General features: G+C 58.0%; 1 protein-coding gene across 9 annotated transcripts in view; it reads right to left on the bottom strand.

Moving 5' to 3' along the window:
* Positions 1-13,000, bottom strand: part of MAD1L1 (mitotic arrest deficient 1 like 1) — a 238,739-nt gene that overhangs the window by 94,112 nt on the left and 131,627 nt on the right. For all 9 annotated transcript variants that reach the window (XM_069569617.1, XM_069569618.1, XM_069569619.1 and 6 more), the window contains one exon: positions 6,017-6,157. In XM_069569617.1, coding sequence (XP_069425718.1) covers positions 6,017-6,157 — 141 coding nt within the window. The remainder of the gene's footprint in view (positions 1-6,016; positions 6,158-13,000) is intronic.

The raw sequence follows: 13,000 nt of genomic DNA, 5'->3' as shown, positions 1-13,000 counted from the left end.
CTGTTAGGTCCATACCATTTCTGTCCTTTATTGAGCCCATCTTTGCACGAAATGTTCCCTTGGTATCTCTAGTTTTCTTGAAGAGATCTCTAGTCTTTCCCATTCTACTGTTTTCCTCTATTTCTTTGAATTGATCGCTGAGGTAGGCTTTCTTATCTCTCCTTGCTATTCTTTGGAATTCTGCATTCAGATGCTTATATCTTTCCTTTTCTCCTTTGCTTTTCGCTTCCCTTCTTTTCACAGCTATTTTTAAGGCCTCCTCAGACAGCCATTTTGCTTTTTTGCATTTCTTTTCTGTGGGGATGGTCTTGATCCCTGTCTCCTGTACAATGTCATGACCTCCATCCATAGTTCATCAGGCACTCTATCTATCAGATCTAGGCCCTTAAATCTATTTCTCACTTCCACTGTATAGTCATAAGGGATTTGATTGAGGTCATACCTGAATGGTCTAGTGGTTTCCCCCACTTTCTTCAATTTCATTCTGATTTTGGCAATAAGGAGCTCATGATCTGAGCCACAGTCAGCTCCTGGTCTTGTTTTTGTTGTCTGTATAGTGCTTCTCCATCTTTGGCTGCAAAGAATATAATCAATCTGATTTCAGTGTCGACCATCTGGTGATGTCCATGTGTAGAGCCTTCTCTTGTGTTGTTGGAAGAGGGTGTTTGCTATGACCAGTGCATTCTCTTGGCAGAACTCTATTAGTCTTTGCCCTGCTTTATTCTGTACTCCAAGGCCCAATTTGCCTGTTACTCCAGGTGTTTCTTGACTTCCTACTTTTGCATTCCAGTCCCCTATAATGAAAAGGATGTCTTTTCTGGGTGTTAGTTCTAGAAGGTCTTGTAGGTCTTCATAGAACCGCTCAGCTTCAGCTTCAGCGTTACTGGTTGGGACATAGACTTGGATTTCGATGATACTGAATAGTTTGCCTCTGAAATGAACAGAGATCATTCTGTCGTTTTTGAGATTGCATCCAAGTACTGCATTTCGGACTCTTTTTGTTGACTGTGATGGCTACTCCATTTCTTCTAAGGGATTCCTGCCCACAGTAGTAGATATAATGGTCATCTGAGTTAAATTCCAGTGGTCATGTATGGATATGAGAGTTGGACTGTGAAGAAAGCTGAGTGTCAAAGAATTGATGCTTTTGAACTGTGGTGTTGGAGAAGACTCCTGAGAGTCCCTTGGACTGCAAGGAGATCCAACCAGTCCATCCTAAAGGAGATCAGTCCTGGGTGTTCACTGGAAGGACTAATGGTGAGGCTGAAACTCCAATACTTTGGCCACCTCATGTGAAGAGTTGACTCACTGGAAAAGACTGATGCTGGGAGGGATCGGGGGCAGGAGGAGAAGGGGACGACAGAGGATGAGATGGCTGGATGGCATCACCGACTCGATGGACGTGAGTTTGGGTGAACTCTGGGAGTTGGTGATAGACAGGGAGGCCTGGCGTGCTGCGATTCATGAAGTCGCAAAGAGTCGGACTCGACTGAGCGACTGAACTGAACTGAGCTGATGCAACATTGCTCTTTACAGCAGCAGGCCTTGCTTCCATCACCAGTCTCATCCACAGCTGGGTGCTGTTTCTGCTCTGGCTCCGTCCCTTCTTTCTTTCTGAGTTATTTCTACGCTGATCTCCAGTAGCATATTGGAGATCTGGGGAGTTCATCTTTCAGTGCCCTATCTTTTTGCCTTTTCATACTGTTCATGGGGTTCTCAAGGCAAGAACACTGCAGTGGTTTGCCATTCCCTTCTCCAGTGGACCACATTCTGTCAGACCTCTCCACCATGACCCGCCCGTCTTGGGTGGCCCCACACGGCGTGGCCTAGTTTCCCCGAGTTAGACAAGGCTGTGGTCCGTGTGATCAGATCGGCTGGTTGTCTGTGACTGTCGTTTCACTCTGTGCCCTCTGACGCCTCTCTCAGTGCCTACCGTCTTACTGGGGTTTCTCTGACCTTGGATGTGGGCAGCTCCTCGCGGGCTGTGCTCTAGGGTAGGTCCATTTTAAATGCAGCAGTGTGTACATGTCCATGCCAGGCTCTCTGGGAAGGGATCTCGTATACATGCACGGCTGACCTGCTGGCCACGAGGACCACCTCACTGAGGGAAGCGCAGAGCCTGGCGCAGGCAGCAGAGCCGCTGTCAGAACGACAGCATCAGCAGCCGTGAAACAAGGCTCCCCTGGCGGCTCAGCGGGAAAGAACCCACCCGCCAACGCAGGAGCCAAGAGTCGGGTCCCTGGTCTGGGGAGATCCAGTACGCCCGTGCACCACGGCTCCTAAGCCTGTGCTCCAGAGTCCGGGAACTGCCGCCACGAGGCCCACGTGCCACGACTCCTGAAGCCCTCTCACCCTGGAGAGCCCGTGCTCCGCAACAGGAGAAGCCACGGCGATGAGATGCCTGCACACCACAACGAGAGAAAAAGCCCGAGCAGCGGCCAAGAGCCCACAAAGCCGAAAACTAATTCATAAAGATAGTGAATTTAACCAAGGAGGTAAGAGAACCATACAGCCGAAATATAAGACTCTGACAGGAATGGAGTACGGTGTCAACAAGGGAAGACATCCTGTGTTCCTGGACTGGAAGAACGCTGTCCAACAGTTCCAAGGCAAGCGACAGATTCAAAGCGGACTCGACCAAGAGTCCACTGACAAGCGTGAGAGAAGCGAGAAAGGCAAGCTGTGGAGCTTCTGCGCAGCAAGGGACAGAAGGAAGGGCGGCCTGCAGAACGGGAGAGAGCGTGCGGACAATCTGCCAAGCAGGAGTTACTATCCGACATACATAAGGACCTCATGAAACTGTATATAAAAAGATACCAATTTAAAAACGGTGAAAGATCTGAAGAGACGTTCCTCCAAAGAAGAACAAGAACGGCCAAGAGAAAAGATGCTCCGCGTCACAGGCCGCCAGGGAGACTCAAAGCACAGGCAGTGAGGGGTCTCCTCGCGCCTGGGAGGAGGGGCGTCAGCAAAGCGCAGCAGGAGTGGGCGCGCAGGGATGTGTCCTGCGCTGCCCGGGGGGCGGGGCGAACGGCACCGAGGGTCCTCAGGAGGCTAAGAGCAGCAGGAGCCGCCGCCCATCAGCCTGGCCTCTGCGTCGGGTCCCTGCGGCCAGAGGCGGCGGCCTGGGCACGGGTGCTGTCTCCTCCCCGAGCGCCTCCTTCCTCCCCGCCACTTCTCCTGAGCTCTTGTTCGTCCTGGAATTCTGTCTCAAGATTGTCCGGTTTGTTTCAGCTGCGCTTTTTACAGGACTCAGTTCAAGCTCCTTCTGTAAGGGGAGCGCCACACACGTACCTTCCCGAGTAAGAGGAAGCCTGGGCCTGGTGAGCGACCCAGGCTTCACGACCTGCTGTTCCTCCTAGCGCCCCCCAGGCCGGGAGGCGATGGCAGAAACACCGGCGCGAGCCCTGGCCTAGGTCACGGGAGGAGCAGAGCCGTGCCCACCTTTTCCTCAGCTGGAGCCAGGAGTCAACCGCTACGTTATGAGACTGGGATTTTCCACAGACCTCCATGCAGCCCACAGCACCGTAATCTGCTTAATTAAATAAACTGGAGACACAACTCAGGCTAACATCTTGAATCAAGGTGGCGTGAGCGGCATGTCTATAGCTCTGTTGACAGGAGAGGACTCACGACACGCGCCAGCGGCTTCTGCAGCCACTTCATTAACCGGAATGAACAGACGCCGCGCGAGGCAGCAGCAGACACGGGCTGCGGGGATTCTCCCGACCTCAGCACTTGCGGCGCGTCGCACAGAGATGTTTTTGCCAGAATCAAAACACGTTTCCCATTAGAACTGGCCGATTAGGCTAAATGAGTGAAACGGGACGGCTCTGTACGGAGCGGACGTGCTTTCAAATTCCCTGCGCTCACATCCACGGTTCCCACTCCTCCCCAGCGAGCGAGAGCCATGGACGGGCCCCGCCCCCTGCGCCTGTGGGTGGGCGCCTGGCTGGGTCCGTGGAGCAGGCGTGGCGGCTCTCACATCGGCAGCAGGGTCCTCGGGGTTCCAGAACAGAGGCGCTAAGACAGACGGCCGACAACTGCAGCCAGTGTCCAATCCAGCCCCCTGCCGGTTCTGTCAATAAAGTTTCATTAACAGAGAGCCTCACCCACCATCTGCCGAGGGCCCGTGGCTGCTTTCACACTACGGCCCCGAGCTGAGCATCAAGACCACATGGTCACACAGCCCACGGCCCACAGGCCTTCCTGTGGGTCCTTCATGGACACAGCCTGCTGAGGAGAAAGAGGAGCTTGGGGGTGAGCAGCGGGCCGGAGAAAGGCCAAGGAAAAGCAGAGGGCAGAGGAAGGTGAGAGAGGACAGGGAGGGGCGAAGGCAGAGAGGGACGGAGCCTAGACGGAACAGCAAGAAGCAAAGGAGGAGAGGGACACGCCGGAGAAGAGCGAGGAGGTGAGGGCAGGGAGAGGTAGCCCCACCTGCCACCAGGCCTGCCAGACCCCGGGCACCCCCCGCCCCAGACCAGCTCCCGCTCCATGCACACCGTGAGGCCCAGTGAGCTGTGGGGCTGTGCTCTCTGCAGGCACCGCTGCTCCCTGCAGCTCCTGAGACAGCGGGCAGGACGGGGCTCCCTCCCCATGAAGCCCCAGCAGTGCCCACAGCGGGCAGGACGGGGCTCCCTCCCCGTGAAGCCCCAGCAGTGCCCACAGCGGGCAGGACGGGGCTCCCTCCCCATGAAGCCCCAGCAGTGCCCACAGCGGGCAGGATGGGGCTCCCACGCCGTGAAGCCCCAGCAGTGCCCACAGCGGGCAGGACGGGGCTCCTTTCCTGTGAAGCCCCAGCAGTGCCCACAGCGGGCAGGACGGGGCTCCCTCCCCGTGAAGCCCCAGCAGTGCCCACAGCGGGCAGGACGGGGCTCCTCCCCACCAGCACCCTAACAGTGCGCACAGCTCAGTGCTGAGTGAGGAGGGCTTGCCCGCAGGCTGCGGGCCACCACTGACGGACAGGCCCTGTAAAGGTAAGTCACTCTCTGCTGTCTGTCAGCATGTGATGCTCAACTAATAAACGTCTGGCAGCAGCTTGAAGCAGCTTCTAAGGTTTCCAAGTGTGGGTAGCTTTCGAGCTCCAGAGGCATGAGATATTACTGTTACTAAAACAGGAACAGGACAGCCGCCAGGAGGACCCCAGCCCCGCCTGCAGTCCCGGGGCCGTGTGGGGCCACTGGGCTGGGGGGGTCAGTCAGACACCTCGGGGCCACCCCCTTCCAAGGGGCCGCGGGAGCGGACACGCAGGTGACGGCTCAGGCCTGTCCTGCCGGGGCCTCGCGCCCAGGGGCTCCTACCAGGCAGACTCCGGGGCCCACAGAGGTGGTGCCGGCACAGAGGTTAGCGGAAGGCTGGGGCGGTGGGGGGGGAGCAGGGAGGAGGAGCCTCTGAGATAGGGGGAAGAGCTGAGCAGGAGTGCCCAGGTTGAGCGGAAGCCCGCCCTGCGTGTCCTGCGTGCCGGCCAGGCCCCTCGGCACAGCCCCTGTCCAGCCCTGGCCGCGCCGACCCGGAGCAGGGCGCTGGCTCCGTCTGCTGCCGCCTGGTGGTGCCGGGGGCAAACGGCTCTCGGCAGGGCGGGCCCAGTCCTGACTCCCACCGCAGAGGGGGCAGCTTCCCTCCACCTGCCCCAGACGCCCCGCCAGCCTCGCGACGACCTGACCGAGTGTGCGTGGCGCACAGCGGGGCTGGGGATGCAGAGAGCCAGGGACTTGGGTGCGGCGCCCCGTGCGTGGCTCTTGGTCAGTGTCTCGGGCGCGGCCCTTCCCCGCGCGTGGCTCCCCATAGGCGTCTCGGGCGCCTCCCCCGCCCCACCCACCCCTGTGCGTGGCTCTCGGTCGGCGTCCCGGGTTCACCCACCGCCCCTGCAGGTGGCTCTCGGTTGGTGTCTCAGGCGCGCCCCGCCCCCGCGCGTGGCTCCCCGTCGGCGTCTCGGGCCCGCCCCCTCCCCCTGTGCGCGGCCCTCCCCCCGCGTGCGGCTCCCTCGGCGTCCCGGGCGCCCCCGCCCCGCGCTCACCTCCACCTCCGAGCTGTGCGCCTGCACCTTCTGCATCATGTCCTCGGCCTCGCGCATGCGGCGGGTCAGCTGGGGCGAGTGCTCGGCCGGGGTCAGCTCGCTGTCGTAGGAGCCCAGGATGGCCCGCATGCCGTCGCGCTCCTGTGGGCGACAGGGCAAAGGTCAGGCTGGGGCGAGACATAGCAGCGCGGGGGTCGCGGGGTCAAGTCTGGGAGCAGGCTGCCAGGCTTTTTGAAGACCGCGAGCTGAACCGAGCCTGGCAGAGGACCGAGGCCGGGCCAGGCCCTGGCCACTCTGAACCCCGGTGGAGCTCGGCCTGCGGCAGCAGGCCCACCTGCTGTCCTCGGGTGGGGCGCACGCCGACCAACCGGCCTCGAGTGGCACCATCGGGCCTGCAGCGCTCAGAGACTCACAGGCGAGGGTTGGAGGGCACCCCTTCCCCCGGAACTAATGGGACACGAGAGGCCACAGTTCAAGGCGTCAACGTGCTCCAGCCATGCCTGGCCCGCCTCCCTGTGTCTGGGACAAAAGACGGTGCCTGGTAAAGACGCAGCTCAGGTTTCATGGGACACACCGATCACACGGCCCCAAGACCACCACTAAAAGCCGACAGGAGTCTCGTCACCGCTCAGTGATGTGAAGGCCGACAGCCCGAGCCAGGAGGCCAGGGCCCGGGGTAGAAGGGCACTGCGCCCAAGCCAGATGGGAGGGTCTTCCCGAAACGCTGGTGACCGGGGGGTCCCAGGGAGTCCTGGAGACCGCAGGCCACCCCCAGTCCAGGAGTGGAGCTGCTCTGGCTCCAGGAAAGGAGGTCTCCGCCCCGTTGAGGGCCTGACGCTGGGGTGAACATGGAGGAGGGACCTCTTCCCGAGCAGGAGCTGGGCGTGGGCGCCTGCCCTCCTCCCGCCCGGTGCCCCCAGCCATCGCCGACGAGGCCCACACGGGCGACATAAGTATAACAGAATCAGCTCCCTGCACACAGCAGGCTCACGGGGCACCGCCGCACAATGCTCCTGCCTGCTGTGAAAGGTCCTGAGAGCTCCAGCAGGTCTGGGTGGGGCCCGAGAGCCCATGTTTCTGGTGGGTGAAGCCGCAGTGTGCCGGTCGCGCTAGGGAGCAGGACACACAGCTGGGCGGCCTCCGCCTGGGCTGGCAGAACCTGGGAGGATGTTCTCATGAGACCACGTCCAAGTCCCAGCTCTGCGCCTCGCCTCCTGAGCCTCCGTCCTCATCAGTGGCTCTCACAGGGTGCCCGGGACGACCAACACTGTCCTGGACCAAGCGCCCAGCCGAGGCCCTGGGGCCCGCGAGGCTCACAGTGACAGCAGCAATCCCGTCCACGCAGGCAAACAGACGCCACGTGTTCAGGGGTGCTGCGCCCCTGCGGGCGAGCTGGGGAGGGTCAGGCAACCTCGCCCCACACCCTGCTGGTGCCCCCGCAGCCCCCATGCCTGCCAGGGCAGCGACCCGGCGAGCTACAGGGTCAGCCCACACTGGCACTGGCCCCGAGGCACATTCTCAGACCTGGAACAGACTGGGGGGCGAGGCCACAGGTGCTCTGCCCACATCGTCTTAACTGGTGCTTCCGTGAGCGGAGGCCCGCCCGCCCGCCTGGGACAGACGTGCCCCAACCGCTCCTGCACCCTGAACACCAGGCAGCACCCCGGCTGGCCTGGGCCCCTCCTCAGGTGAGACGAGAAGGCGGGCGCTCACAGGACCACGCTGCCTCCCTTGGGTCCCACGGGCCCTCTCCCGCCGAGCTCAGCGGTCTCGAGAGCCTCCGGCTGGGCCATCACCCCGGCACAGACTTCATCATTAGGTGATGACAAAAAATTCAATAAGTGAGAAATTAAAGTTACAAATCCAACTGGAACTGGTCACACACCCGTGGAAAATTTGTTTCCAACAGGACGGTTTATCGAGTGTCATAATTTTATTGAAATCCTATATCTTCCCATTGACTTTTATGGTTCCGAGCTGGTTACAGTCGTCATCACGGAGCGGTGGGGCACGTGGGGGCCAGGGCCGGGAGGGCTTTCGTTTCATAAGCAAGCGGTAATTGTTGCCTTTATTGACCAGTAAATCTCCACAATGCCGCCTCTCACTACGGATCTCTTCTGTTACGTCTCCAGGCGATCAAAAAAGAAGACTCAACACTGAAAGTTTGCTGTTTGTACTTTCTACAGAAACTGTTTTGTCATTAGTCACGAAGTCAGGAGAACTGTGCTGGCTTGATCCGATAATGACTTTTCAAGGACAGAGTCCACGTACGGTGAAGCGCTCTGGTTCCCACTTAAACGAGTGTGGCCATTCACTCCTGAACACACAGGCCAGCACGCAGGGGCCGGGCGGACCCTCCGGGTGCAGACGAGACGGGCCCCGCGGGGCGCCTCTCCCTGGGGACCCGCAACCCTGCCTGTCCTCGCCACCCTGTTGGTCACGTGATCAGTGCAACCCCATCTCCTGGGAGAGACGAGCTGCGGGTGCGGGGGAGGGGCAGGGATGGACGAGGCCCCCAAGCCCCAGGCCTGGCCTGCTGCGCCCACAGGGGCTGGGAGAGTGGGGGCCACGAACAGCCGCAAAGGCGGGAGCCGCGACCCTGCTCCGCCCTCAGCCTCGCAGCTCCAGGCTGAGCGGGAACAGCTGGTCCCGGCGGCCCCACACTCCTAACAGACGCGGTGGTTGGGGTGACACAGCCTCCTGTTACCTCGGGCTTCAAAGACCAGACGGAGAACCTGCTGGGGGGTGAGCGGGCCTGGCTGGGACAGAGGGAGAAGGCCCTGGGCGAACAGGCAGAGGGCCTGCACACGTCCTGTGGACGACGGCGCCTGTGCACTGCTCTGCAGCTGCGACTCCTGTGTCCATCGGGGTCCACGCCCATGCCAGACCCGGGGACGAGGCTGAGGCAACTCCACGCAGGCCAGCCCTGCAGCCCCGGACGGGCCCCGGAGGACGCCACGACACACGGCTCAGAGGCAAAGGGAGGTGAGGCCGGCCGCCAACGTCAGAGGACAGCGCGCTTCTGAACAGAGGCGATGAGCGTCTGCACAAGGTCCTCCAAAAGTAAGTTTAATAAAAACATTTCCAAACCAAGAAAAACTCAGGCCATTCCTCAGCACACAGCCACACCAAGGGGAAACGCTAAAGGATCCCCTTCTGGCACAAGGAGGAGGGCCCCACGGACGCGTGAGGATGCCGGTGGTAACAGATACGTATAAACGCAGTCACAGTGGAAACTGCTAAGTATTTTGAACTAAATAGGAAAAATACAGTATATCAACGCTGAACTCTGCATCTAAATTTACATCCTTAAATGAATATATTAGAAGAGAAAGATAAAACCAATCAACCGCACATACGACTGAGAAAGTCTGAACAAGAAAAACCAAAGAAAAGAGATAGTAAATATAAAAACAGAAGTTAATGAAATAGAATACAGAGTATAGAGTCAATAATACCGAAAGCTGATTCATCCAAATGATTAATGAAACTGATGAGCCTTGATGAGCTACTTCAAGAGAGAGATTAACAACCAAATAAGGAGCCAGAAAAGGAAGACATAACTACAGACCACAGATGTATTTTAAAATCTAACACGACGCACTTAAATTCCTTTTTTTTTTCCCTAAAGGCTTATCACCACTGAATCAAGAATTAAAAAAAAAATCTGAATAGTTTCAAAGCTATTAAAAGAAATCAAAGCCCCAATACAGAATCTTCCCAACACAAAAATTCCACGTCTGGATGCCTTTCTCAGTGAACTCCACCAAACTTTAAAGAAAGAAATATCACCAATCTCACACAAACTCTTACAAAGAAGGGAAAGAACCTTCTAATGCATTTTATAAAGCCAGAAAGACCATGACACCAAAACCTGCTAAGGAAACTTTGTAAGAAATGAAAACTGTCACGATCTCTCGTAAACACAGAAGCAAAATCCCTGAACTGCTTATTAGCAAACCAAACAAAGCATTACTTGCAAGGACAGTCCACAGACAAGTTTGTTTAATTCTTGGAATGCAGTTTTGCTGTAACATTTGAAAACCAATTAATTAAATTCTCCAAATTAACAGAATAAAGAAAAAAATCATGACTGGCTCAATATACGCAGTAAAAAAGCATCGGATTAAAATCCAACAGCTATTCAGAATTAAAACAATAGGGTGGAGAAGCCCCCTCAGCAGACGGGGAGGATAGGGGACCCTCTTTGGCCTAAGTCCACGGCTGTGATGGGCGAGGGCGGGGACGGGGCTGAAACAGAAGCCGTTACGACGCTCCTGCTCCAAACAGCACCGGGGGTCCTCGGCAGCGGAGTAAGGCGTGGAGATCAGAAGGAAACGAAAAACTACTAATAGTCACTGAGAAGATGGAAACCCAAGAAAATTTACAAATAAATTATTAAAACAAGGAAGCTTAGTCATGTTGCTGGATCAGAGTCAACACCCAACGTTCAACGACATTTCTACATGCTGGCAAAAAGGGTTCGAAGAACAAATCCTGGAAAACATGCCATTTATAACATCAACATTTAAAAAAAAACACCCTACGAGATGAGACGTCTACTCAGAAAACTTCGCAAACATTACTGAGAGAAATTAATGACCTAAAAACGTGGAGAGAAATAAACACGTTCATGGATCAGAAGATTTAACGCTATAAAGATGTTACTTAATCGCTGTACCCCCAGTAAAACCTCGGTAGCTTTATCGGTGGAGGCTGACAGGCTGAGCTCTAAGCTCGATGTGGAGATGCGGAGGGTGGTGGTCGGCCCGGGCAGTAGGCTGGCGAGGAGGGTGGGCTCCCTACCAGACTGCAGTCTCAGGGATTATAGCCGTGCGGTTCCCGCGCGAGAGAGGGGCAGGGACAGCCCGGCACAGAGGGGCGATTAGTTTCACGTAAGGAGCCCGAAAGGCCCATCGTCTCAATAAATGCTGTCGAGTGAACTGAATATTCCTGTGGGCAGAAAACCAAGCTTGCCAAGTAAGATGAAGCTTCGTGTTGTGAAGTTATGTGTGAAAAGCAAAGTGTTACAGAAAATACTATGAAAAGACACCTCAGTGTCTTGGGGCAAGCAAAGCTTTCTTAAACAGAGAATACACAGAAAGTGGTACTGTAAAGGACCTTTCACATTCGCAAGAGCAGCCCTTGTTACGATTAAGAGCTCTGTTAAGTTAGAGGGAAAAGCTAGGAGAAGACATTTGCAAACAAATACTTGATAAAAGGCTAGGATGCAGAATATACAAAGAATTCTTACCGATCAGGAAGAAAAAGGCCAGAAAGAGAAAAACAGGGAGGGCAGTGCATCTGGAGGGGGCTTCACCAAAGTGGGTCTCCAAGCGGCCCATCCACACAGGAGGGGTGCCCCCGCTCAGCCTGCCCTGCGAGGCACAGCACGCTGCAAACACGGGGACAGCTGGCCCTCGGGGAACGGCAGGGCGCGAGGCAGCATGGATGACGCGAAGTGCGAGCAAGACTCTGAAGCCAGCGGGATGCCGGTGCCCTGCCGCAGGCCTGCAGCCGTCACAGCCCCCCGGCCAGCGAGGACACGCGACGGAGCCTCCCAGGGACGTGCAGACAGAACTCGTGCGCGTGCGTGACTGCAAGGTAAGCGGAAAGACGTCACGGCGGCATCAGTCACCGTCGCGGAACACCCGCCAACAGGAGGACGAGCAGCTCTCGGACGGCACACCCGTGACACAGAAACGAGCCCGAGCAGCAGAAAGCAGCGCAAGCGGCACACGCTGCACAGCCCACTCACGCAAAGTTCCAGACCCGCGGAGCCTCCCCAAGTATCGCGCGCCGACAGGAGGCCGACGAGCGTATCACAGACACAAGACGCCGCGCAGCTCCACAAGCGAGGCTCCGGCTGCTCACACACACACACAGCTTCCCGGGAGAAACCCCAGCCCACAGCCGACTCCGCCCCCACGCCCGCCGAGCAGGAAGAACTCACACAGAGGCCAAGGGGTCCCACGGTCGAAGGCGCGGCGCGGCAGGGGTGGGCCGCGGGGGCGCGGACTTCCAGCCAGGCTCCCGGGAGTCACGCCGCTCAGTGAAGGAGGGCCGGGAGGGGAAGGCCCGCGTGTCTGGAGCAGGGAGGAAGGCACTGGGGACCAGAGGAGGTACTGAGAGCCGGGACTATCCTGATGAGAGCGGGGCGGGGAGGGAGCACGGAGCAGAAGCGGACCGATGCCTCCGTGGAACTGAGCCAGGGCTGGCCCACACCCACTGGGCTCTGGGAAAGGGCTGGCACTTCTTGCCCAAGGTCCCCCGGTCTTCCTCCCGAGAAAGCCCACCTCCCGGGGCCTGAGGTCACCCGCACGGTGCTAGCCCTGGCATTCCCTGGGGACACCCCGGGAACCAAGGATCCAGTCCTGACCCTCCAGGCCGCCGCGGCCAAGAGGGAGGGCCCAGAACAGCAGGCAGAGAGGTGGCCGTGGGCACCCTGCGCCCCGCCCCTGCAGCAGGGCTCACGCCTCAGGACCCGCACAGGAGACGCCCCGAGAGACGCGGCTCAGCCCAGGCTGGAGGGAAAAACGGCTCTCATGGAAAATGTTTTCAGAGAAGTCGAAACTCAGCAACTCCAATCACCTGGGCGAAAAGGCCATCTGGCGGGTGACCAGCGGACTAGAGGGCATTTTCACAGGAGGCAGTTCTGCGCACTCCCGGCAGCAGCCTGAATGAATGAGGGGTGAATGCTGAATGGCGCGTCCCCCACGCCGGCCTCACTGGCCTCTCCCGAAGCCGCCAAGGCTCACACAGCACACGCGCTGCCCAACACGCTTCTCCAGGACAGGCTGGAGGAGCTGGGCTTCACAAGAGGCAGCGGAACCTAATGGGCTGGTTCGCTGGAAGGTACTCATGTCCACGACCTCACAGCTGGGCTCCGGGGCAGCTGGAGCTGGCAGGCCCTGACCTCGGCGCTCATTAGCTTCCCGAGCTCCTGCCATCCCGCCCACTGCTCAGGGCCGGAGTGTGTTCCCC

Source organism: Ovis canadensis, chromosome 24 (genome assembly GCF_042477335.2).
Source record: "Ovis canadensis isolate MfBH-ARS-UI-01 breed Bighorn chromosome 24, ARS-UI_OviCan_v2, whole genome shotgun sequence".
Lineage (NCBI taxonomy): Eukaryota > Metazoa > Chordata > Mammalia > Artiodactyla > Bovidae > Ovis > Ovis canadensis.
This window is presented reverse-complemented; position numbering and strand designations above follow the sequence as displayed.